A 27,978-nucleotide genomic window follows, 5' to 3' on the forward strand; every position below is an offset into this window, starting at 1 on the left:
AAAAATTAGAGGTGTCCGAAGGATAGTAAATTTTTACCAATTTTAGCTACGTTTGCCGGTAAGAATTTACAATATAGAGAAAGTCTCCAATTTCGTTAATTTTCGGTGTACTAGCTAATTTTGTCCTCCTAATCACGAATCTGTTGTAAAAAACTGGGGGTCACGTCTGGAAATTGTACATTTTGATGAAAAATTGTTTGTTAGCGCCAAAAACCATCCACGGGTAGCCCCACAAACCATTGACATTGTATCGTGCAAGTTTCCACACGTTCATGACCTTCTGTAAACTTGGATTTGGGTGCGGTTTTCAACAGGAAGCACTCGAAGCGCTGTGGATCGATCTTATCTCGCCTGTCTTCAGTCCACATGCACTTGCTACCCTTTGGTGAAGTAAGGTCAGAAACAACAGGAAAGCTGCGGTTACTGAGAAGGTTTCTAGGAACCAGATACGATCAGTTACTCCACGTGCGGAGAGCCCCACATGTGAGGACACCACATGCGAATGACCGATGACACGATGCAAGGACAGTCAGACCTCTGTCCATATCCCCCTGACCTTCTGCACTTCCTGACAGTGACACGACGCAACAGAAATAACCCTGCCTAAGGTTGTTTCGACCACACCCGAAGTACATAAGCCCTAGTCACAAGACTAGAGGTGTGGTAGTCGACCAGCAGATCTGAATTACGGCCGGATGCGCTGTCCAGTCTCCGACCCAAGATAGCTATCCACCCAGCCAAGTCCAGGCTGTCTTCAGGCACTTAGAAGATGGACAAGGATCTTCACTTCAAGTTTACTAAGTATCGCTAATCTACCCTTGTTTCTTTTCAGCTCCTTTCCCTTAACACATAGGTTGGGATATTCTTCATACATCAGCCACATCCGTTTTCTATAATAAACCTTGTTATTGTTAATCATTACTTATGCGCCTGATTATGTCTACACCTTACAGCTTCTCCTATTCAGGATTAAATCTCTACCTAGATAATAATGCATTCTCTTTCAGCTCTACGCCCAGACATCTGAGTTACATAAACCCTAACGGTAGTGCTTGGGGCAGGGCCCCGTAACCGTTACAGTTGGTGGAGGTGCATTTTTCTCTGTTTTCCAACGGAGGACCGATCTCAGTACCCTGGGCTAGGAAACCATAGGAGTTCGTTCAGACATCGAACTCAGTCCCTTCCTAATTTTTTCCCCCTTAGGAACTTCCAGCAAATGTTGAGTTGCTACATACTTTTTTTTCAGCATCCCATATGTGTTGAAAATATGAAATCCCCTTTCTTCCCCTGTTTTGTCTTTTTTTCCCCCTTGGGTATTGTTTATTTTATGTGAAGTAATATATTGTATGGTTGTCTGAATTGACGAAGGCAAAAATTTCTTCATTCTTGAAGCTGAAAAGCTGCTTGCTAATGCTTATGTTGCGGTAGGAAATGCTTATCTCCTTCCTCACCACTCGCTCTTGGTATACAGGAAGTGCCCGCTGATAGCGCCAATTCGAGAGCATCGCGTAGCTCGTTATTTTTCTCTAATTGGTTACCACCCATTTCCTTCGCTCGAATGTTCCGCGTGATATCCCTCCCATTCTAAGAGCGATATCCCACCCCCTGCCAACACCCTTCCGGTCGAGTGGTTACGGCTGCCAACTCCTTTCAGAACTCCGGGCAGTTCAACTTTGATTGTGTTACCCTTCACAAGCGTCATGTGAGGCTGAGTATCCTCCAGCCGCACCCTTCTGGGATAATGGTTTTTCTTGTTTTTATACCATTTCTTTTCTTTTTTGTCAAGTGTTATTCTAATGTTCTTTCTATTTCTCGAGCTGTAGAGGGAAATGTCTTACACCAGCTTTCTTTTATTTTAAGGATCCTTATTTAACGTATTTTATTGTAGTGAGTTATTTACATACTTATGGTAATCAATCGTTATATTTACTTACAATCGTTGTACTTACTTACTCACATACTTGTGTCTTGTCTTACTTACATGGTATACTAAACGTACACTTCGTTTCGTGACGCCTGGCGATGTTGGCCATTTTGTTATAGGCGTTGCCGTCAATTATCCTCTCCTTTAAGGTTTTTCATCCCGACTCCTCATACTTGGACGGGTTTATTTGCTCCCCTTTTAGGATTGAGATGTACTTTTCCTTCTTTCCATTCTTGTGTTGTTTTCTTGTGAGACTACAGTTGGGAGCTGAGAAGACTGCCAGTGCGGGGTGAGGTTCGGGGGTGAACGGGGAGGTAGTGTGGGGAGGGAAGCTTCGACTTGGTGTTCAATTTTTCAGTGTTGCCAGACAAGCAGAAGTCCCTGTAGGAAAGGGTGAGAAGGGTGAGAATCTGATGATGCAATCGGAACTTACAGTGTGAGGTGCAGTCTGGCGTTCGGAAAAGTTCGGAACCATTCTTGAACCTCCACGGATGATGTCAGCCACGGGACATCTCAAAGGCCAGCAACGGCATAGGAATTCGCACTTCTTCCTTGTTTTCGGAAATAAATTTGTTTTAAAAATCAAATGAATGTTCTGGCGTGTGTGTATAAGTAAATGTATATGTATAGAGCAGACTATATCTAGTAAACTGGGTCGCTGAAGGTTAACTATCAATAGAATTAACATGCAACGAAAAGAGGGAAAGCCGACTCGGGGGTTGAGCAAAGGTTTATTCAGATTTTTTTTTTTATTGAGGGGTGTAAGTTTGTGTTTATGTGTGTGAAAAGGTATACTTAGAGCCAAAATGACCATAAATTTGTCCTTTTATAAAAATTGTGTGGGGTGTTAGCATGGACGTCCGCAGGATTCTTTCCAGGGAGGGGCAAGCAAGGTATTTTTTTCCAGGGAGGGGCAAAGGACACATATTTTCATACAAAATAGTGATGCCCCCTCAAAAAACACTGTTTCAGTCTGAAATTATCATGTTTCTTCAACGAATTTATAATAATTAACATAAATTACTGTGATTGAAATGAAATTATGTGAATTATATAATTTTTATGTACACATTCATTTTCCAGGGGGGGGGGCGTGGCCCCCTCTTGCCCCCCCTTGCGGACGCCCATGGGTGTTAGGGCGTAGTTGGTGGATAAATCAATGGGGCTGAGACATTACAACTTCATGTTCCATAATCCGAAAGTTGCAGAAAAGCGATGCTACATACAAAAATGTAAATACAAACGAGGGAGAAAATGTATTACCCTGCATAAGTTAAAATTAATTGATCCATGTCCAGGAAAGAAGCATTAAAAATACGGTAGGAAATACACAAAAAGCACGCACACACCCTTACTTTCTTAGTCACGTTGGAAGCAGATTGCTTTGATTTGTGAAGTTTCATTCCATTATTAGTATTGCTTTCACTTGTTACTATGTAATATGTTCCATTCATTTGCAATGCGTTTTCGTACCATGCATTTTTTATTTATGCCGCTGCCACCCTGAAGGGAAGACGAGCTGTCTGCACACGGCGACAACAGGCAGGTCAGTTTCGCATTCCTCAGCCTTGCAGTCTTCTCAGCTCCCAACTGTACTTTACGGTTATAGAATTCCCAGTGTTGTTTGGGTTTTGCCTTTTGTCTGGCCGCTGTTCCAGCGGTGATGTTTAAACCTCTCAGATCTTTAGCATTTAGAATGAATGGACCCCGATGGGCTCCCCATTTTGGAAACAGTATTGTATTGATCCTTTTGGATACGACTATGAGAGCCATTTTCTTGTGACCCACGCGGTTAGGGCCCGTGGTGGGTGCAGATGGTTGCTGCCAACTTTTTCTTCTTGTCGTCATTGGCAGAGTCTTTGGAGCGGTGATAGAAGAGTCCCTTTGATGCGACTCATATGTTTATGCAAGTCCTACATTGCTCGAGTACAATTGTGTCAGAAGTTGTATCACTTCTTCCTCGTAGGGATTTGGCTTCAGGATTTTCTTTTTATCCTTGTCCTTGCCTTGCTCCATATTTCCTTTTGAGTTTAGTTCGATTACTTGTTACTTTTCTTGGTTATTTCTCGGTTACTTCGTGCTTCAGCTGGGCCCTGGAGGCGGAATTGTACGAGTTTGTTGAGCGTACGTTTTTTCTTATAAAACGGTTTTGATTGGAAAAGTCCACGCCGTTTGAGGCCCGGTGGTGTGCTGCCCAATCCTTGTTCAGCTGCGGAGTCACTTTGTCCGTGGTTAGGTTGCTCTTTTTCTGCGTTTGTGTGGAGAGAAGTCATTATTTTTCCTCCTACCTTCTTGATCACGGGAGTTTAGTCCTCTCATGGTTGTGGCATTTCCTATATTGGTTTTGTTTACGCTACGCACATTAAAACAAAATGTGTATCACGGACTAGTGGTCTTGCTGTTGACAGTGGACGTGCCATGTCATTGGCAAATTTTACCGTCAAGATGTCGCCATTTTCCCCTTGGGATCTTTTTTGAATTTGTGTCAGGTGATCCTCACGCAGTCCACTGCCGGTAACTTGATTTTGGGGTATTTAGTCTTTTTGGTCCGCCCCGGTTAAGGCCCGGTCAGCGCACCTTGATTTCCCCTTTTGCTAGCGTCGGCATTTTTTTTTTTTTGTGACAATCGCGTAATTTTTGCATCGTACTTTTTGCAACAAACACGCCTGTTAGGGCCGGTGGCGTATCGTCGTCGCTAAATGGTTGTACTTTCCCGATACTGGTTGGAAAGGTCTTATTCTGCCTATTTGTGACTGTCTTCACTTTACGTGCCTTGGCTAGGTAGCATGCTATTTTTCTTCCTCGTTCCACGTTGTTACTTAATACATATGTGTTTTCCACTGTACGAACTTACGTAACCAGATAATGCTGCATTATTTACATGTTTACTTACACCTTATTTACACATTGTAACACTTACAAGAATTTAATACACAAAATATCGTCTATGTTGTACTTGAACGTACCTCTTGTTGTTGGTACCCTGTACGTACGATTTCATTGCCCTCAAGTTGGCATCATGTCAGTTTGCTATTTTTGTGCAATTCTTTTTCTTCTCAGCTGGTGAAAGACAAATCTCTCTCTTCCTCTTCCTTCTAATGTGCCCGTATGGTTAAATATTGCCCGACATTTTTTTTTCAAAACTTTGATTGATTCAACGCGTTACTTGTGTTGTACTTGTAACTGTTATTTTCCACATACTCGGTCGATTAGATGACCCAATTTTCTATGTTCACTGATAGAAGTGCAAAATTTAAGATACACACTAGGGCAATATTTATGGAATAATTTTAAGTTCCTTATATAATTAATTATATGTGTAATTTTTAGCATTTGACCCAGTTAAAATGTACTATTTTATTTTCTTGCCCAAATTCTGTGTATTTACTCACGGCCAGCATTTAATATTTCACACTGCGAGGTATGAATCTTTGGTCACCCTGTGTGTGGTCAGTGTGTGTCCATTTTTCTTAAAAGTTTACGTCTTCTTTCACTTCAGTTTGGTAGTAACACATCCTAGTGTTACTTCGGCAGTTATTAACTGCAGTGATTTTTTTAAACCGAAGGTGTGTTTTAAAAGCGATTTCTAGGGATTCTTGTTCACGTAGTGCCGTAGAAGCGGCAGTGTTTCCTGCATATTGTGATGCAGAGGATTTTTCATTATTTTGTGGTTAAGAAGTACTCCGATCGACGTTGTTGCAACTTTTATAGGTATACCTTGTGGCTCAGGGAGCCGTAGTTGGGCATTTGAGGGAAAATCGCCTAGTTCTCGTTGCCTAGAGATGGCAATAGTGTTAGTGCATGTACCGTGTGCATTAGGGTGCCAAGGAAATGCATGGTAAAAAAATAAATATATATTTTTTGTGAGTCTTACCCCCTAAATTTTTTCCTTTTGACCTAAAAATAAGATAAATGCCTTTTTCTTCAAAATTTTTTAATATTTACAGGTCCCTCAAAAGCATTGAACTTTATAATTATTACCAGAAAAAGTGCTGTAAATGAAATTTGACGAAAAGAGGGAACTGCTTGTGATTTTTTAAATATAGTTCAAAAGTTTCTATATGATACAGTTCAATAATTAAAATATCCAATTTTATGTTTTTAATAAATTATCAAAGTTTCTCTTCTCTGAAATGGCAGCACAGTGCTTTCAAAATGGCTACCGTCCACAATCACGTTTTTGTTTTAGGTTTTATTTCCAATGATTTGATAATTTTAGAAGATAAAGCACCAAGACATTTTAGAAGATAAACATTTTAAAAGATAAAGAGTATGAAGACTTTTTTGAAGATGAGGACATTTTAGAAGATAAAGAGTATAAAGACTTTTTAGAAGATAAGGACATTTTAGAAGGTAAAGACAATAGAAATGAACAAATCTTACACAATTTTTTGTTTTATTTAAACAATATTTGTAAAGGATATTGATAAAGTTACCTTTGTTTTATGTTCGATCATAACTAATTAACTACGCAATATGTATATTTGGATAAGTTACTTTTGAAATGAATTATGAAAGAAAACTAACCCTAAAAAAATATCACTTATTTAGTGAATGAGAGAATATTTAAAATTTTTGAACACGTTTTGAATTTATAATCAGGATCTATATTTTTAACATATTTATACGCTGTTACAAATTATAAATGCAATAATTAGGTGCGTTTTTGCTTTCAGGTAGATAGCTGCCATGACTTCACAAATTGGAAAAGACCGTGGAATTTGGTTGATTGGTGGCACTATAGATTTAATTACAGGATGCAAATTGCCATCAAATAGACAAATTTTAGCAAGATTCTTTCATTCTCACACAAATGAAAAGCAGACCATTCAAGAAAGTGCTAGGAGGACAACGATGGAGCTTCTAGAATTGTGGGAAAAGGCGAGAATACCTACTCGTCAAGAATACAATATCATTGTGAAAATTAAAAATTTATATGGACAATGGCAAACATTACAGAAAAATGCCAGTCGAAAAAGTGATACACAGAAACATAAAGAAGAAGCATTTACAGAAGCTTTGGATGATTTGTTTGATGTTGCCCATGCTGATGCCATGAGTCTCATAAAGATCAAGGAAGACAAAATGTTCTTGGAAGCACAGCGAGAAAAAGGAAGGAGGGGAAGTATGGGGCCGGTTGACATAAAGTTAGCCAGACAGGAAGAACGGCGTCATAAGCAAGAATCTTTACAAGATTTAAGAAAGCGCAAAGAAGAGCAGAGAAAGAAGGAGTTGGTGACAACTGATGTTGAAGTGCTTAGTGGCAGCAGTGAGACTGAAAACGATAGTTCATCAGATGATATGGTACCAGTTTTTAGTGCTTCAGCTGAAGATGTCTCACATTCTAAAAAGCAACGCGTGACTAATTTCTTTACTCCAGAGCTGGGCGCTGCTCTGGATCGTACAAAGGTAAGCGACAGAAATGCTACCTATATTTTGGCTGCTGCTGCAAAATCTCTAGGTCACAATCCTGCTGAACTAACTTTAAATAAAGAATCCTGTAGACAGTTTCGAAGACGAAACAGAGAGAACATTGCTACTCAAATCAAAAAGACTTTCTCACCAGACACACTATTGACTGTTCACTGGGATACCAAGCTATTACCCTCTTTGGAAATTCCTCAGTGTGGGGGTTCTGCTAAATCTGTAGACAGAATTGCAGTGCTTGTCTCTGGATGTGGTTTAATGAAATTGCTAGCTGTCCCATCATTACAAAATGGTACTGGTGAAGCGCAGGCATTTGCAGTGTATAACGCACTAAGAGATTGGAACTTGACTGATTCTGTTTGTAGTATGTCATTCGATACTACTGCAAGTAATACAGGGAGCAAAAGTGGCGCATGTGTATTGCTTGAGCAGAAGATGAATAAAAAATTGTTATCTTTGGCATGCAGACATCATATTCATGAACTTATCATTGCAAGAGTATTTGAAACATTATTTGAGACCGGTGGAGGTCCGCAAATAAAACTGTTTCAGAGATTTTCATCGGTGTGGAACATTATCAATGTAGAGGCCTATGAAAGCAGTATTAGTGATATAGAGCTAACTGTAAAATTGAATCCGATTAAAGATGACATTTTGACTTTTTTGAAAAACCAGTTGCACATACATCAACCCAGAGACGATTACAAAGAATTGTTGAATTTAGCAATTCTTTTCCTAGGCGACCTATCTAGTGCTGCTAATATTAATGCGCCAGGTGCCTACCATCGTGCAAGATGGATGGCAAAACTCATTTATTGTTTTAAGATCTACCTGTTTCGCTCACAATTTCACCTTACAACCCGTGAACTTTCCCAACTTCGGCAGTTTAATCTGTTCGTTGTGTCCATATATTTGAAGGTGTGGTTTACTTGTCCTTGTGCAGCTTCTGCTCCACAACAAGATCTGGAACTGTTGCAAAAATTAGTTGAATACCGGATTACAAATAAAGCTGTAGCTAATGCAGCACTGAAAAGTTTCCTGCATCAACTTTGGTATTTAAGCGAACACCTAGTAGGTTTGGCATTCTTTGATGATAATGTGTCAGTGGAGAACAAAATTCTGATGGTCAGTGCTCTTTCACGAGATGAAAAAAACGAACCTGCTAAGAGAATCAACCTTGACATTGACAATTGTGACATTTCTTCAAAGCGATTATCTGATTTCGTTACTGTGAACACAAGACATATTTTTGTTGCACTTGATATATCGCAGGACTTTCTTCGAGAGCATCCATCCAAGTGGACATCACTTAATAGCTATTTGGTTGCTCAAGTCAGAGTTAAATCACTTAAGGTGGTGAATGACGCTGCAGAGCGTGGAATTTCACTAATTCAGGAATTCAATCCTATACTAACAAATCAGGAGGAAGAGAAACAATTTCTACTGCAGGTTGTGGAAAAGCACCGGCGTGAATTTCCCGAACCTAAGAAGTCGAAACTCGTAGAAAGTGTAACTGCAACAAGTTCCATTGAACATTGAGTTGATGGCTACAAAAAGTTTTGTAATTCACTTACTGACTCTTTACAGTACTTTTTGCTTCAGAAATACTACATTTATGGCTATTAATAACTAGTTTTCACACGTTTTTGTCATGTAAATAAATTTCCCTAAAATTAGTTAATGTAATAAATTTCAAATGCTTTGAGGAAGTGGTAAATATAATTTTTATGTCCTAATATTTTTGGTAGATAATTACTATGCCAAAAGGAACATTTTTGAGGGGTAAGACTTTAAAATTTTTAAACTTCGTTTTTCCTTGGCACCCTAGTGTGCATGTTGTGCTCAATTGGGAGCAATTTCTGTGTGTGCCGCCAGGACGGCCACGTTTAATCGTCACTGCTGTTTAGTTGAGTAGAGCACCGCTGATGAGCAGCGTATTTAAGGCATTTGCAGAGGAATGCATAATTATTTCACTTTCCAGGTACCTAAGTTGGCCTGTCGTGCACATTTGGGTTAATTAAGTGTTATTGATGTGTGAGTCGACACATGTGTTTTATGTACAGGACAGTACATATTTTTAGGTCGCTATTATGAGAGCGGCGGTTCGAATCCCGTGCAATTCTTTTATGGCCATTTTGTCGCTTAATTGGATTAAGCAGTGTTTATTTTCTTGGTTCAGATGATCATGCATGATTTGCTGTTGTTGCATAGTATTTTGGTCCCTGTACTCAGTTTTGGTACAGTGTTATCATATTCACCACGTGTGTTTTTAGGCTTCCTTAGCGGAATTTGGCCTACGAGACGGTTTTGTGCCATTTTACCAGTTGTACCTGTTGATTCATGAAGTGTTAATCCACCACTGATTTTGTGTTACGATATCTGATCTGATTTCGTTGGTTATTCTTCGAACACTTTTCAATCACTATTTCCCTCTTTTTTTTTGGGCAAGTATCTTATATTATGTATTTCTTGTACACTCTTCTAACACTGGTTTATTACGGCCGACACGATTACTGATATGGTTTTTATGGTTTTTCAACCCTTTTTATGACTAGCATCCCATACTAGGGGACTTGCTGCCCACAGTGGACGGTGTCATTTCCGTCTATCTTCGGTAAAAGGGATTTTTCTATATTCTTAAGTCTTGCATGTCATTGCAGTTCGAATGAGCAAGTTTTGATTGCGAGCTTACGTTAAATGGCATAACTAGATTAAATAGGTAATTTGATGTGTCAATCCGCATCCGGTTCTTGCAGCCTATGTAGTAGATGTCCTCCATTTCGAATTTCAAGCACCTATCTTGAAATTCATAAGTTTAGAAACTTATTCATTTTGACTGAATAGCCCTGTATATGAATCAGGAAGAACGCGAAGTTAGCTAATTTTTCCAACCCGGATCCATCCATTTCTCGACTCCCAGCAGCGGCCGAGCTTATCTTATCTGCTTCCGGCAAGAGCCGTGAAGACTTTCCTGATTCAGCGCTTTCATGCATGATACCAAAATATACACATTATGTCTCCTTTTTACACCTTACATTTAATACTTACACTACACAAATGGTATCTCCGAACTTGGGTTCCATTTATTATATATCTACAATTGTACGATTGTACTACTCCTTTTGGGCCAAGGTCCATAGTCATCTTCCATATATCTGTCTAGAATTCACCTCTTATAACTTCCACTCCCTTGAGAGATATGTACACCCTCGGGAATTGATGTGTAGTCTTCATGTTCCTTTTGTACGCGAGCCCCCCTATTCTTTTTTGGGTTCTTTACACTGGTTTTACTTACACATGCGTTGGGTTCCAAGCTACTGAGAAGTAATTTTCAATTGTTTCTGAAATTTCCTACGTCTTCCTTTCTCCCATACCTAATCACCATGAGAAATCACTCTCTCTGTGATGTTGTCCTTGTACTGTATTAACACTCTTCGGTTTATTTCCAGGACACTGTTTACTGTTTTAGTTATTTTTTTTATTCTCTTCATTGCAGTTACTGTGCAATGTGATAGTCTCCATTTTAATTTTCAACGAGCATCTCCTTTTGGAACGCTGGTAGTTCAATTAGGATGCTAAAGCCACCCTTGTATTTTCTTCTGTGTGTACACTTACGCATTTCCTTATTTCTTGTGTGCGAGCCCACTGCAAAGGTATAGCAGTGGGAATGCATGCAAATCATTGACCGGTCAAACACAGAACATCGCATAGTTGCATTCGTCTTTCTCGCCGCTTTTTCCCCGTAGTTAGGCTCGATCTTTCACTTTTGACGGTACCTGAGTACCAGTCTTTTTATACGCTCGTATCGACCTCTACTTTTCTTGAAGTTATATACTGATCTTTTGGGTGATATGCGGACTCCTTCCTTCACCTTGCATTTCACGGTTTGTTCACCTCGTAACGCCGTTGTAGCGTTATGTTTTGTTCTCGTTATTTACTTTCCTTGTATGCTGCTCCTTGCACCTGTCTTTCCCTTGTCTACTCCTTGGTTTGTGTTTCCCATTTGGATTCCTCCTTATTCTGGACTAATGGTGGTAGGACAAACTTTCCTTATTTTTAAGTTGCTCAGAAGCCATGAAATTCGAGGATACGTTAATCTTGTTGTTTTAATTTCAGCATTCATGATAATTTCAACAATCAATGCAATTTATTGGACTCTAAAACGTCCAAAATTAACGAAGACAAATTGTGAACTTTAACATGAACTATCACATTTCAGACCAATTGTTCTGATTTAGGAAAAAAATCAACTTTTGCAGTTGTACTGCAGTTTCCTTGCTGTGTTGAACTTCACAAAAATCTTCACGAGGCGTTAATTGAAATAATATATACAAAATATTGACTGCTGATTTTTCGACAATTGAATTGTCACAATTTGATATGAAGGTTAATAACTTCTCACATCTGGATTTTATTGGTCTAGCTATTATTGCTGACAACAGATAACAAGAAAATATCTTGTAATTACTCCAGTACACTCACGAGCAAGAATTTCGAAATTCAGCTTGAATTGCATTTGTTCGTCACTGTACTTCAGTACACTTGAGTACATTAATATTTTTATTTTCAGGATTACCATCTATTATCAATTGGTATTATGATGTAATTCTCTTATCCTTACAGAAACTATTCCCTTGGTGTCCATGTGTGTCTTTGGTTCTATTGATTTCACCTGCATCCTAACACTGTATTGTTTGCAAATTTTATGTAAAAGAAAAGTCAAGTTATAATGTAATCCAAAGGACTCATATCTCCGTATTATGGATTAACAATGTGAAGTAACGAAAACATGAACGTTTTTAGCAAAAGTGAAAGCAAAACAAAGTGTACAAGTCTACAACAAATGTGTAATATACGCAACTACAACCATGATGTAACTATTTTCTGATATATGGAGAAATCTCTTTAGCTTATTTAGGGTTACCCACTAACAATTGATAATACACCTTAAATTCATTTCCTTTAGTTACTACTTGAATAGGTTAGTGTCTCTTATCCCTATACCTGACCTCACGATACTTCTAGATACTCCAACGATATAATGCCAATATCATCATGTAATCTCCAACGCTATACAGGAGCTACAATTCTAAAGCCTAAAAGAATCATCTTCGTGGAAATTGATCTTCGATGTTGAACTTTAACGCTATAGCCCTGCTACTTCTGTAAGGCCTTATGAACTTCGTCTTGGAAGTTAGTTTTCGTCGATGGATGCTATAGCTCGATTTCTTCTCTCAAGCAATGATTGATTTTTGGGGAAGCTGTTCATTGTCTTCTGCTTAGATGGAGGCCATCTAAGATAAGGCAGGGAGTATGTAACGTGCAAGTTTCCGCATGTTCATGACCTTCTGTAAACTTGGATTTGGGTGCGGTTTTCAACAGGAAGCACTCGAAGCGCTGTGGATCGATCTTATCTCGCCTGTCTTCAGTTCACATGCACTTGCTACCCTTTGGTGAAGTAAGGTCAGAAACAACAGGAAAGCTGCGGTTACTGAGAAGGTTTCTAGGAACCAGATACGATCAGCTATTCCACGTGCGGAGAGCCCCACATGTGAGGACACCACATGCGAACGACCGATGACACGATGCAAGGACAGTCAGACCTCTGTCCATGTCCCCCTGACCTTCTGCACTTCCTGACAACGACACGAGGCAACAGAAATAACCCTGCCTAAGGTTGTTTTGGCCACATCCGAAGTATATAAGCCCTAGTCACAAGACTAGAGGTGTGGTAGTCGACCAGCAGATCTGAATTACGGCCGGATGCGCTGTCCAGTCTCCGACCCAAGATGGCTATCCACCCAGCCAAGTCCAGGCTGTCTTCAGGCACTTAGATCTTCACTTCAAGTTTACTAAGTATCGCTAATCTACCCTTCTTTCTTTTCAGCTCCTTTCCCTTAACACATAGGTTGGGATATTCTTCATACATCAGCCACATCTGTTTTCTATAATAAACCTTGTTATTGTTAATCATTACTTATGCGCCTGATTATGTCTACACCTTACAGCTTCTCCTATTCAGGATTAAGACTCTACCTAGATAATAATGCATTCTCTTTCAGCTCTACGCCCAGACATCTGAGTTACATAAACCCTAACGGTAGTGCTTGGGGCACAAGGCCCCACTACCGTTACAACGTTAGTCCCAAAAACCATCCACGGGTAGCCCCACGAACCATTGACACGAGGTTAGGTTAGGCCTGTTAGGTTAGGTTCCATTAGCACTCATTTCACCCCTAAATTTATCGAAAAAATAGGGATCGTACTAGAATTGAACATCATAACACATTTTCTTGTAAAACAACGGCGTGGTTGGTCACAATGACAGGAGATTACATTTTTGTTAGTAAAACTACGCATATACACCTATATATATATATAAAAAAAATTCAATCGGCTTTTTTTTTTCAAATTTTCAGACGTGACCCCCGTTTTTTTTTCAACAGATTCGTGGTTAGGAGGTCAAAATTTGTTAGTATACCGAAAATTAACAAAATTGGAGACTTTCTCTAACTAACTAACTCTCTAGCCTTCTTAAACCCGAAGGTTCATGGCTGCAGCAACACAGGCCTTCCATCTTTCCCTATCTTGAGCAAGATCTATATACTCTTTTCCATCCCTACCGATTTCCTTTAGGTCCATCTCAACGTTGTCCCTCCATCTTCGTCTTGGCCTTCCTACAGGTCTCTTACCATCAGGTTTCCCAACAAGAATCCTGTAAACTCCTCTTTCCTCTCCCATTCGTGCCACATGGCCTGCCCACCTAAGTCTTCTTGATTTAATTATTCTAATAATATCTGGACATGAATACAAATTATGTAGTTCTAAATTATGTAACCTTCTCCACTCATCTGTCTCCTCATCCCTTTTAGGTCCAAAGATTTTCCTAAGGATCTTATTTTCAAATACTCTCAATTTATGTTCTTCTTTCAATGTAAGGGACCAAGTTTCACGTCCATATAATACTACAGGCAAAATTACTGTTTTGTATATTTTAACTTTTAGTTTCTTAGATATTAAACGAGAAGACAAAAGTTTATGAAGAGAGAAGTAACATGCATTTCCTGAATTAAGCCTACTTTTTATTTCCTCTTTAATATAATTTTCATTTGTTAATATTACTCCTAAGTATTTGAATTTGGAAACTGGTTCAAACGAGTTGTTATCAATAATTAGATTTTGATTATTACCTAACACTTGGTTTCGGCCTGTAAGCATATATTTAGTTTTCTCTTTGTTAACTTCCAAACCTATCTCGTTAGCAGTTTTGAAAAATATTTTAGCATTATTCTTAATTGTATTCATATCATCCCCCAGTAAGTCTACATAAAAATATAGAGACTTTCTCTATATTGTAAATTCGCTCCCGTTTGCCTAACCTTACCGTGAATGGTTTGTGGGCTTTTTTTAACTGTTTGCCTAACCTAATCTAACCTTACTGTGAATGGGGTGTGGGGCAATTTTTGGTTAAGGAGGTTGGAAACACTGCATACCCACTCATGATGCATAACGCTAGTCAAGATGTGCCCACCATATTGTGTGTTACGCAAGTGGAAAAACTAGGAGCAATAATTACTGTTAATGTTACAAAATGAAATTATTTTCGTGAAAAAAGCAAAATGCCACCCTGAAGAATCTTTAGCAATGCAGAATAGGTAAGTACGAATGTAAAAGATGAGAAAATATACGTGTGAGAGGTGTTTGGTGGAGATCGCACAGGTATCAGTGCTTTTTCCATTCCATATTTCTTTATAAGCAACATTCATTGGGCCGTTTACCCACTGTACCCCCTCGAGAATTATGTCGAATTTTCTTTTAATCGACAGATTTCAATGTTTTACATAATGTAAAAGTGGTTCCAGCTTTAGGAAAGCACAAATAACTGAGATATTTGATGCCAAAGAATAGCCCACGTAAGTTAAAACCTGCAATGCAATTTCAGAGTATTTTCGCTGCTTATTGTTAGTTAAAACTGTTTGTATGCACACCAAAATAGTGAAAGAACACGTCGAAAGTATAGTTCGACCACAAGGAAAAAAACCTTCCGTCAAAAGAGTTCGCGCATCTTCCCTGCCGTTGTCGGTGCTTGGGGCAGTGTTGTCAGACTTGAAAAGATCGGGGATTGTTCCTTGGGAAACCAGAAGATCTGCTACAAAATCCAATGATCTAATAGTAGCGGATGAATGACGTTTTTTGGAAGGAGGGGGCGGAAAACGGTGTTTGAATTTTTGTGGCACTTACAGCGTTTACCAATGAATCGGTGAGACCAAGAAGGGAAAGATTCCACTCGACCTTACTTTCGGGACATAAAAAAAAAAATATTCATAGCAACCAAAACTAAAAGCCAGATGAAGAAACTTACAATTACAAACTTATTCATCATAACAACCATAGCAACAATATTCCAAAAGTGATTTGTTTTAAAACCTTTATTTTAGCTCTGATATGTATTCAAAGTATTTAGCCCATTTTGTTCAAAAAGTGGAATCTTTCCCTTCTTGTTCTCACCGGTTCATATATACATACATACATGTATAAAATAATTTGCCCACACTACGAAGTCAGAGGTTCTACCTAGTAAGGCATGGACGTTTCACTGTGTTTGTGTCACTTCTTCATTCATCCTTGTTGTCGCACTTACCCGTAAAGGCACAAAAGCAACGTAAAATAACTAAAATAGAAATAGATTTTGGGGTGATATAAAATACAGCCATCTAAAAATAGTAATGTAGTAAAAGTAATAATAATTATGTCCTAGCACAATTGAGTAGCGTTTGGCATAATTTCACAGTTCAAACAGCTCTTTTCATGGCTGAGTGGAGTTCCACTCTATCTCTCCCCTCCATGTTCAAGTAAGATGAGCAGGAAACTTGTTTTTGAGCAGGCCGCTGGTGGTTCCATAGCAATAGTTTATTAAGGAATTCTCCCGAGAAATCAAGAGGTCTGGCAATACTGACGTTAGCCTCCCTGAATGTTCCTCCCCCCTGTCCTTTCCCACACCCGCCGGCCCGATGTTCTTCTGCGCAGGTTTTTTTTTGCTTGTGGTTCCTCTATAAGTATCAGTACCAATCCTAACCTAACTACGTAGAATTATAGCTGCTGTTGTGGAAAGTCGTTTTGGGTGCTATATTCACTTGCGCAAAGCCTTCGGGTTGTTCTGCTACACGGTAAGGTAACAGACGTACTTTACTTCACAAGAACACATTTCGGAGAGCTAAAACCAACTGAAAACGTTCATGAGCAACAAAATCGTCTTAAACCATGCAAAATATTTCACATTCTCCAGGGGGTACAGAGGGGTACCCATTCATTTTATGTCCTCTGTGATGTGGACTGCTGCTGTCATCTTGTAATTAATATTAATAATTTTTTTTCTTCAATGCTTGTAGTTTTAATATTTGTTTGACATTTTGATGTATTGCGCATGTATCATTTTCAAGCCAATAATGCAGTCGTGGCTTGTGTATTGTTTCCCCAGGGGTTCACTGAACTCACGTGACACATTTAGTTTCCGCAAGTAAACTTTTATTTCTCTTGTGGTCTACAATTGTTACAACCATAAAAAACACAGTTTTTTTGTTGTGATGTTTCAGGAGAACGCACGCTTCCTACATTCAGACATTTATTTTTAGTTTGATTAAAGATCATTTTCAGCTTGTCACTTTGGTGTAAAATCTCCCTACGTTTTCGCCAATGATGTTTTGGGTGGAATAAATTTTTGGATTCTGAGTTGTTTTGATAAAAAGTAGTAATCTGGCAGTCTATTTCATGAAAATTTACGTGACTGAGAAAATCAATTTTATTGCACAGTAAGTTAATGACATCTTACAGTTTATTTTTTTAAAAGAATGTTACTGTTGTACTTTTCCCTCACAAAAATAATGTTTCTTTCATTTTAGCTGGATTTGGAGTTGGTTTCGCTGGACACCAATGTCATCAAATGTACTTCGTTCTGCTGAGAAGAAGATACTTTCCTGTAAGTATCTTCCTGCTTAATACTTGAAAATAGTCAGTAATAACCTTGACTCAGTGGTGACTGACTCTTGACTTTCTTTTTCTGGTGTAAGACGGGTAAACAGACCAATGAAGGATTTTGAAAAACACTTTCCATTGCATTTAGAATGTTAGCTGCAGCTGCAGGCCCCTACTCATAGGGGGAAAAGGGGGCTGAGAAGGCCATGTTCCTCCTCAAACTATTAAATGTTTAAAAGTGGAACCTATAAAAATCTTCAAAAATGGCAGACAATTTTTCAGATTTTGTTGCATAAACGAATTGGTTGTTTGTGTAGAGAGGCAGGCTCCAGAAGTCTGCAGTCTGCAATATTTGGTAATTTCACTTTTATAACCATTGATGAAATGCTACCAGACATCCCGATTTAGTCAGGATAGTCCATTCTTTTTTTATTCCTGTCCAGACTTTTTCGGAATTACAATCATGATGCAGAAAAGTCCTTTTTTTGTTAACTCACATCCAGACCTGTTCTTCATTACAGTAGAATGTCGTTTATCCGCATTAATTGGGACTGAAGATTATGCGGATAATCAAACATGTGTTTATTTAACAAAGAAAATCACATACAGTACAGGTTTATTTTATACATACAGTACACAGTACTACATACGTATACAGTACAAGAAAACAAAAGAAATGAGAAAACACTCGTAATATATGTACAGTACATGCCTAAATTACAGTACTGTACCTGTACTGTGTTATTTATGCAGAAAAATAATCAGAATTTTTTTTTTTTGGAAGAGATTTGATTTTTTTTTGTGCCACTCTTGCTTTTTGAGTGTGCGGATAATTGACGTGCAGATTAACGACATTCTACTGTATAAGAATTATTGATAATGCACATCATTTAAGTTATAAATATATTATTTATACATGCATCTTATTTATTAAATTTTTATTTTTCTCTCTTGATATCCTGATATAAAATGCATTTTTCTCTGCATTCAGAATTTTTAATGTAAATATCTTCATATTTTTACGATGAAAATTTTTTATGGCCAATGGGAGGAATATTGTGTTACATACCCAATAGGACCAAGTAATATAAATAGTTTGCCAAAGAGGAATAGAGATGGCAGCACCAGGTGTGCAAGACTAAGAATTAGCATAATATATGTGAATAACCTTATAAATAAGAACAAAGCAAATTGGAAAGATGAAAAACAATAGAATCTACTATAAGAAGATAAATAATACATATAAAAGAAATAAATTAATGTATATACGCGATAAATTAAATCAGTGATCATATGTAAGTTAATATGAAAATGAAAGAAGTCAAAGCACTGATACAAGTTTGTGTCTTTGAACAGATATTGAATCTGTATGATTGATTTACCATCCCCATAGTGGAAACTTTGTTTACACCAGTGGCGGCATGTTCCAAGCGACGCCCCACAACACTTTTGGTTGCGCGTTTCAACTGTAGCACCTACTTGGATGCGCGTATCAATCGCTTGGCACCAAGTATACACTCTGTTGTACCCAGTTAGTGTTGGCACGTTCCAATCGCAGCCGCAAGGGAGGAGATTAGTATATTTCCCAAAGCTTAAAGGGAAAAAGGATATATGAATTCATAAATCGTCAAGAAGCTGAAACAGAAGGAAATCCAGAAGGAAGTCCAGATCCAGATCTGTCCATTAAGAAGGAAGTCCAGATAGAAGAATATTCAAATAGAGAAAAAAAAAAATACAAAGCATATTGAGATGAAAATTGACTGTAAACGAGAAAATTATAGAAGAATGTAGCTTATCATGTAAAATTCTTACTCCATGTATCCTGTGTTTAAATAATATATTCGTTTAAACGTCTCCATTGGAAGGCATCCTGTCTGGTTTCGTTGTCTACAAAGAACCCTACCCTGTAGATATTCTATCTGTGGTTTAAGATTAAGATTCATGCAACTTTGTACCAAATGGAGGTAGCAGAATTCAGAAATTCAAACGTGCCTCGGGAAGGTGTACTGGTGAGTGTTATTCTTGTCGGCCTAGCCTTTGTCTATACATTAGTTGCTTTCACACAAAAGATACATGTTCATTGAACAGTGTTGCAGCTAATATAAAAAAAAACTTTTTTGCTCTTTAAAATCATAGTTGCCCTTATATATTATTTTCAAGAATTCATGTTTAATTTCAAGGTATTCACTCTTAAAGACTCGTGTTTGGAATGCTGTGGTTTTCTCCATGCTGCATGAGAATAGTAATTCAAATTATTATTCTAATAATATTAGTAGTAGTAGTAATGTTACAGGTCCTTGACAGTGATAAATTGGTAATTTTATTTTTTTCAACAGCATTTTTCATATTATTTCAAAAGCTCCAGAGGAACGGGGTTAAACCCCATAACCCCACCTTGCGTATGCCACTGCATCTAGCTGTAGTACTACCATAGTGTTGGTGTTTGTATCTAATACTCCAACAACTTCTTGAATATTATCTTTGTTCCTGAATATGGACCGGGTTAGCTGGTAAACTTCCACAAAAATGAAACTGATATCTTGGTGATAGAAATCACTCGCTGCACTCCTTGCAGGCCATCACGACTTCACAAAGAACGTAGATATTCATTCTTTCTGATTTTTGTTCTCTATATGTGGCATATAACACATACTTTTAAAATGTTTAAAAATATTCAAAAAACACAAAAAAGTGGTATTTACGTTTTGTGAGTATGTTATTTACAAGACAACGTTTTGAGAACCTACTGTGCTCTTCTTCAGGACCAAATCTTCGACTACGAAAAACTTTCAATCGCCACGTCAAGATATTTTAAAAACCAGGAATAAGGATGTGGGTTTTGATATGGGTTAGACAGGAATTTAAAAACTATGCCTAAAATTGTTCTTGCCTCCATATTCTGTTACAAATTAGCAATCCCTGTCCAGAATATGGACAAACGTAAGTACCACTTTTTTGTGTTTTTGAATATTTTTAAGTGTTTTAAAAATACGTGTTATATTGCTATTGTGAGTAATTTGCACATTCATAATGAGTTCCCATATGTGGAAATGTGTAAGTTGCAAAGTGTCAATTTCACATTAGCTAATAATGGAAATCAAGCACACAAACTGTATTTTTGAATGGCAGAAAATGAATGATAAATGCATTCCGAAGATATATATGTAACTTTCAAGTACAATATTTGTTTTACACATACGCAACATGGAGCGACATAAAATAGAAAATACATATGCAACAAGCTAACACTAAATTGTGTACGTATTCAAAGCTTATTCAATACAAATATACAACACATATTATTTACATACATTACATTATAGAAAACAAGTAGATTGCGAACGAAACGAGCAAGAAAATTTTTAGTTCAAAGTTTTGCAATTGGTAACAATATTGATTTAATAGGGTGCAAATAATTTCACTGGATGCCATGGCATGCTCTCTTTTACAACTTTTTTTTTAGATCACTGGGCGCCCATGGCCGACTCCCTCCGCCCCTAGCTACAGCTCTGAACTTGACGAAAACAAGAGAAGCAGATAATGCGAGCAAAGCAAGAAAGAAAATTTTGCAAAATGAATTTTTATTTGCATAAAATTTGAAATCGAAGGGGTAATTGTTGTTGTAATCAGTTGTTCTGATGATTGGTCTCATCTGTCATTCTGGAGCCTTGCTGATCTTCTTAGCTCAATTACGTGTCACTGTGGAGTTTGGGGTTGAGGTGTTGGAAGGAGATTTTGTGATGAGATATTGCAACTCAGCCACAACATCTGCCAATTCATTTGAGGTGGTGTAGTGCTCTGACCGGAGGCGGTATGTTTCACAGTCCGGAAGCTTATTCCTTACGTGTGTTATCTTCGTGTCTGGTGTGGGATAGTGGTAGAGCCTATGCTCTGGTGAATCCACCGCATCTGGACATGTTGGACAAGTACGCCCTTTGTCTGTGGTTAAATCTAACCAGACGTTGGCAGTAGGGCACTTGAAGTATATACCAATATTGGGTTGGCAACTAAGTTCCCGCCGTTTTTTTAAGGAAGGTGTTGAAAGGTTAGTTTTCAATAAACAGATACAAGTAGTTAATCAATAATGTATTCTCCTGTGTTGTTTACAACATTTTGCCAACGTTCAACAAGGTTTTCAATACCTCGTCGGTAGAAATCACGTGGTTTAGACTCAAAAAAGTCATCCAACCAATTTCTCAATTCTGCATCAGTTTCATCCTGTTTCGCGCGTGGGGTCGCTTGTTTCCCGGGGCTCAGCCATTCCTTACGCCGCTTCATATTCATGTAAAGGCACCATTTTTCATCGCCAGTAACGATTCGGTGAAGAAATCGTTCCTTGTGTCCATGGGTTGCACGGTGCCGAGCAAGCAAACCAGCGGAGATTGTGGTGACACTTAAAGTGTGAGGCACCCATGCTCCACACTTCTGAACCTTTCCCATCGAGTGAAGATGCTTCTCTACAGTAGTGTGGGAGCAACCCATTGTCTCTGCTAGTTCCCTTGTTGTTTGACGCAGATTTTCATGCAACAGGTGGTTCAATCGCTCTTCATCGAACTCAACTGGACGGCCAGAACGAGATGCGTCTTTGAGGTCAAAATTTCCTTTTTTGAACTTCGCATACCAATCACGGACGGTTCTTTCAGCTATAGCACCCAATCCATACACAGCACAAATGTTGCGAGCAGCTTCTGCGGCCTTAGAACCTTGATTAAAGGCAAAAAGGAGGAGGTATCGAAAATGCTCATTCTTCTCAACTTGACATTCCATTTTAATGATCTGTAAATAACAAGAAAATGTGTCTTAGTAACAAAGAAACATAAATTTAGGTAGAACAATATATTCTCTTTCGCATGATGTACACCTTCGTTCCAAACGTATTTAATGTCATAGAGATTTTTCCAATTAAAAAAAACGGCGGGAACTTAGTTGCCAACCCAATATATCTATTGTTGTCCATTAAATTGCCTTCTTTCTAATGATATACAGGGTGTAAGTCACATATTTACCTACATGCTGTTTGTTGTTCATGATGCAGAAATTCGTAAAGTTTTCCCCCCCTCAGGTGTGCACCTCAATGTAAGCATCATTGGTTGCACGGGGCACATCCAGTCCAAATTCAATTTCCACCCATGTACGCCGTAACATGTCATCTGCGATGGCGTGGAACGGATCGATAATTCGTTGCTTGAGTTCAGTGATGTCCGCAATATTTGTACGGTGCACAGAATCCTTTGCGTAACCCCACAGGAAGAAGTCCTTACATACATAGTCTGAAAGTTGCACTGTACCTGTGCATCTGATTTAGTCTTTCTGAACCAAGACACACATTGTACTTTCTCCTGTGGTGTCCACATAGTCAATCACTAATGAGTCATCTTCAATAGAAAAAAACTATGAGTTTCTGCATCATGAACGACAACACAGCATGAAAATATGAGACTTACAATTGGAGTTATTAAAACTTAAATTTGTAAAGATAATTCTTGAACACCCTGTGTAATTCTATGGTATTGTCCGCTAGTGTATATAAATAGCTTATCCAGAATTTTCCTGCCGGACCCTGTGGCAGAGTGGTTAGCACACCGCCCTGTGATGCAAAGGGTCCCGGGTTCGAATCCTTCTCGGGCTTGGTTGTTTGTGAATGTTCATTCATCTATTTCATCACTCATCCCCATCTTCGCAGATTAGCCAAGGGGCACAAAACGCGAAGTAATATAAAAATAAATAAATCAATCAGAATTTTCCATCGGGGGAAGGGGGTGTAAGTGTAATTTCACAGCCAAAATAACCAAAGTTTGGGTCTTGGAGAAACAAATTTAGGGGATGTTGTGTTCAGTGGCGTGTCCGGGGGGGGGGGGGGGGTTGGTCGGGTTATAACCCCTCTTTCGGTCCAGCATTTCTAAAAAAAAGAACGTCAAAGGTAGGAAAATATGGCAAAATGAGGACTGACTACATAAAAAAAAAGCACACACAACCCCTTCCTTTCGAAAATCCTGGGCACGCCACTGGTTGGGTTGTATGGATAAATCACTTCTGGGGCCGAAATGTATAAATCCTGAATTGAGGCAGATCTTCACACGAGGAAACTCCTACGTAAGATAAATTATGTTTGTCATGTTCACGTGGAAGACCTTGACCAGAACTCAAAAGGATGGGAACGCGAGTTATGATAAAATTCTTCAAGGTCTATTCAGCCGGTTGAAACGCTGAGTAACCCTGACGCCTTGATACGTGCTCGGAGTGATTCATGCCAAGAGTGAAACAAAGGAATGCTTCCCACCAACACCTACAATTTGCTCCAAGTGAACCGAGCTGTGGTGATTGCCTGTATTATTTTCGTTGAGTAAAACTATAATTTGAGGCGCATTCCGCAAGTCATGACGAAACGCAGGAATGAAGAACTGGCTGCTAGAACCTGGTGAAATTAGTTTGTTTGTTTTTTTGTACTTTTTCCGCGTTCGTTGTCTGGCAGAAATGAAATCTATTGCAGACGTTCTTCCTCAGTTTTCATCACATTTTGAGAACAAGGCATACTGATTTTGTGCGTGTTGCGCCATTCCTCTCTGCCAAGGGCCGGCCCCCGCGGCGGAGTGGTTAGCACGTCGCGCTACGACGCCGGGGAGTCCCGGGTTTCTATCCCTCCCTGGGCATGGATGTTTGTGATTGTCCATTCATCAATTTCATCATGTCATCACTCATCCTCATCTTCGCAAATTAGCCAAACGTAACCCCAAAAGCGAAGTAAAATAAAGCAATTCAACCAATAAATGAATTCTCTGCCAAGGGGAAAAATCATTCTTGCTATCTAGCTCTGAATCAAGATTAACAATGAACTTTATCTTCGTTTACGGATTACGATACAAAATTATTCTCTATTTAAGTCGACCGGTTCCTTGAAACTACACCTGCTGTGTATTTGTCACGTGTTGTATCGGACACTTTCTAATAAAAGAAATGGTCAACAATGTCGATATGAAACAATGAGCCCGAAAATGTTCATGCCAAACCTAGACCGACAAGTTTGTATTTACCATTGTTGACATTTACAGTTTTGCACATTGTAGCTGCAAATAAACGTTTGCCGCTTTCAAACTTAAAAGTATAACATCAATAAACAGCATTATTTTTACAATAGTCGAACTCCGTGGCCGAGTTTTTAGCACAGCACTCCACGACGTCAAGTGCAGCGAGTTCGAATCCCGGCCTGAGATGGATGTTCTTTGTGATGTCCCTTCATCAATTTCATCATATTACCACTCATCCTCATCCTCGCGATTAGTCAAAACTAGCAGAAAAGCGAAGTAAATCAACCAGATCATTCAATCTTCGCTTTCGCAAATCTTTTTTCTTCTAATTAACGCCAGTGCTATAACAGCCAAGTCCGTCGTTGAAAATCTCTTAAACATTGTCAGAGCATTCCCTGACATTCGCTACGAGACTCGGCGGCAAGCGGTCCGGCATCAGCGCTTGTCTTTCCCGGTGAACGGGTCCGCGACAGTCGGTAGAGTCGGCTATTAAAATTACAGTTTTCACATTGTGTACTAACCTTGACTACAGAAGATTTTGAAAATGATGTCCCTCTGCTGCAACACATTCCTGGCATCTCCCAAGAAAATTGGCATTTACACGTGCAAGTTCGTCTACTGTAATTCTCCCGATTTCTCGTACAATACTCTCTTTTAACTCACGGATGGTGTGCGAATTGTCTTTGTATACTTTATTTTTTAGATTTCCCCATTTTTCTTTCCACTTTTATTCAGAACTGACCCTGTTACTCTAAACTTTTTTACGAGGTTTAATATAGTGGTCCTATGTGGAACGGGAACACCAGGAAATTTCGTTGCAAAACGTCGTCGCACTTCTCCACAATTCCTCTTTCCGAAGTAACAAGATAAATCCTTTGTTGTAATGTAAACTTTTGTGGTGCCATATTAAGCCACAATCTTCAACACACGGACACGACACAACACAACTTCAGAGGAGGATTATACTGGCGTCAGTCTGCAACGTCAACAGAAAGGGAAAGAGAGCGAAGGCAGGGAGAGCGAAAGAAAACAGACTGTAGCGTGCGGCTGTCGCGGACCCGTTCACCGGGAAAGACAAGCGCTGATGCCGGGCCGCTTGCCGCCGAGTCTCGTAGCGAATGTCAGGGAATGCTCTGTAGTTAGCACATCGGCAAGCTCTGTACACAGAAAAGTCTGCGTACACTGTCAAGAAACCAACACCAGACTGCAGATGACCGGAGCGAAGCTTGACCGCTAGTGTGGCAACCGCTTGAGGGTAGATGTGATTCAAGCCTTAAGGGGAAGAGTGACAGTTTCGCAAATTCGTCTGAGTATGAGAGAGAGTATGAATTTCTCCCCATGTTGCAAGTGGGAGCGTTTTTTTAAGTTTATTATTTAAGCTAGATACGATCTCGAAAAGAATATGATAAATATTATTTATAGACTCCGCATGTATTCCTTCTTGAAAAAACAACTTCAACTTACGGCTAATCAAATGAAAGTTTCGACTTTTCCTAACACAGACAAAATCTTCAACCTGTCCTGTTCCCGCTGATGTGTTTTTCTACATCATCGGAAGTTTGATTCCCAAGAGAACAAGTAAAATAATACTCCTATAAGCATAATGTTGAGTTTTCTCCCCCTCCTACGACCATCCAGCACGTCTAGCTGGACGTGGAAACTGTTCCTCATGCCCTTAACGAACTTCACAATCTTCGCGCTAGACCAATGCACATAACTTGTTTAACGAACCGATTTCGGTCGAACTTTAATATAGCGTACACGTTAGAACGAACACCACCATGTGAACGGTCACACATCGAACCACTGATATTAGTAATGTCGTTGGCTTGTAATCAGTGGCGTAGCGGCAACCCCCGCAATGCGGGAAGGTCCCCGGCTCCTGAAATTTTATTTAATTTCAGAAATTCAACACAGCGTCGATTTTTTTAAAATGCGAAATAGACAAAATGTAGGTCAACAATGAGAAAATATGAACTCGAAATTCACTGAGGTGAGCACTAAATAGAAACGCCCGATCGGTGAACTTAGAATACGTATGAACAGAGTTACTTAAAATTACGAGTCGGTGTACACCACAGATAACTTCACGACTACCTAATTTATTTATTTACATGTGGAAGGTGGTAGAGTAGATTTCCAGGAACATATCATAAGGCAATGTCTGTTGATAACTAGGGGCGTACTGGCTCGATCAAAGGGCCCTGGCATCTTAATATGTGGGCCCTCAGAAATGCCGTATTAATTTACTTGCTCGCAGATCGCCTAAAATAGGAAAATAATCCCTCATCTCGCACTTTTATAGATATACCGTGTGTCGGAATCTTTTAGAGTATAAATTGTCTATAGTTATGAATCCAGTAGGAAGATTCGGAAGAGTCTGTTTTTTATTACCACACAATCAAGAAAACTTGGTAATTCATGAACTTTTACCACTAATATTATTTTTATGTGTGGTATTTAAAATGTAACTTCCCAGCAAATATTTTCAAAGGGGGGCCAAGCCATTTTCATATTCAAATAAGAACACATATTTCCAACATAATCCACACCTGTTAAGTGTTACAGATTATTTTCGATTTTTAGCTGTAGCGTGACAAGGTAGTTCAATTTTATTTTAATTGTTAAACACTTCGAAGGGGGTTAGCTAACTGTTGTACATCTGTTACCCTCTGACGTCATCGATGATACATTTTCGATATTTTTTTTACCAAGGGTCCCCCAATATTTTAGTTGCAGGGGGCCCCAGGTCACTGCGCTACGCCACTGCTTGTAATCAAGGGTTCCGGATTCTATACCCGGTCGAACTACATTGCACAGTGGTTCGGATTCCACTTTGAACTGTAGGTCCAGTCCCGATTAGCCTATCTGTGCATAAAGTGGACTGAAAACAAACACACGAACAACTATGGCGTGCGCGGCCGTATTTCACTGACCACTTCATTTTGTTTTATTTGGTCGGATTCGCCAGACGTGGAGAGCCGTGCACTCTGTATACTTGATTTCTTGTGGTGTTTCGGTGACAATAGTGAACAATGAAAAGTTTACTGTCTTGGCTTACGAATATAAACCATTAGAGACACATCAGTCAAGAATTATAACAATCTGCGGGGCGACTCACGAAAATGACTACGATATAGTCTAATGTTGTAGTCAAAGATATATATATATTATGTTCCAGGAGTCCGTGGAGCAAGCGAACGAAAGCAAGATCTGCGCAAGTCGTGGAGGCCTCCACCAATGAACGAGTGAGAGCGGATGGAATTGGATTGAGGGAAAACTCTGTTGCAGCTACCATCAGCGCGCACTGCTTTGCTCCACTCGCTTTCTCTCCTCTGCCGTTATGCGCGGCGTTCCTTCACAGACTCCTTGGACAGGCGGCTAGTCGTGTGATTCACGAACCGGCTACTAAGAATCAACTACATCTCAAAGTGTCTACAGCGAAAGGCTACAAGGGAAAATGTTGAAATCATAAAAACTGTGCCGTTTCCTTTTACAAAAAGAAATTTTGCCAACTGTGCTCGTCGTATATTTTTACTGAGTATTTCACGTGTGCTGGCACCAAACGTCCATCGATATCGGCAAAGCAGAGGGCTTTTGGTGCTTGGCCTTGCCGATCGGAATAGTGGA

General features: G+C 39.1%; 1 protein-coding gene across 2 annotated transcripts in view; it reads left to right on the forward strand.

Moving 5' to 3' along the window:
• Positions 1-27,978, forward strand: part of LOC145980669 ((Lyso)-N-acylphosphatidylethanolamine lipase-like) — a 63,432-nt gene that overhangs the window by 2,130 nt on the left and 33,324 nt on the right. For both annotated transcript variants that reach the window (XM_083113724.1, XM_083113723.1), the window contains exon 2: positions 17,251-17,327. In XM_083113724.1, coding sequence (XP_082969850.1) covers positions 17,282-17,327 — 46 coding nt within the window. In that variant the 5' untranslated portion in view covers positions 17,251-17,281. The remainder of the gene's footprint in view (positions 1-17,250; positions 17,328-27,978) is intronic.

Source organism: Lepisma saccharinum, chromosome 28 (genome assembly GCF_977018435.1).
Source record: "Lepisma saccharinum chromosome 28, izLepSacc3.1, whole genome shotgun sequence".
In the NCBI taxonomy this organism is placed as follows: Eukaryota; Metazoa; Arthropoda; class Insecta; order Zygentoma; family Lepismatidae; genus Lepisma; species Lepisma saccharinum.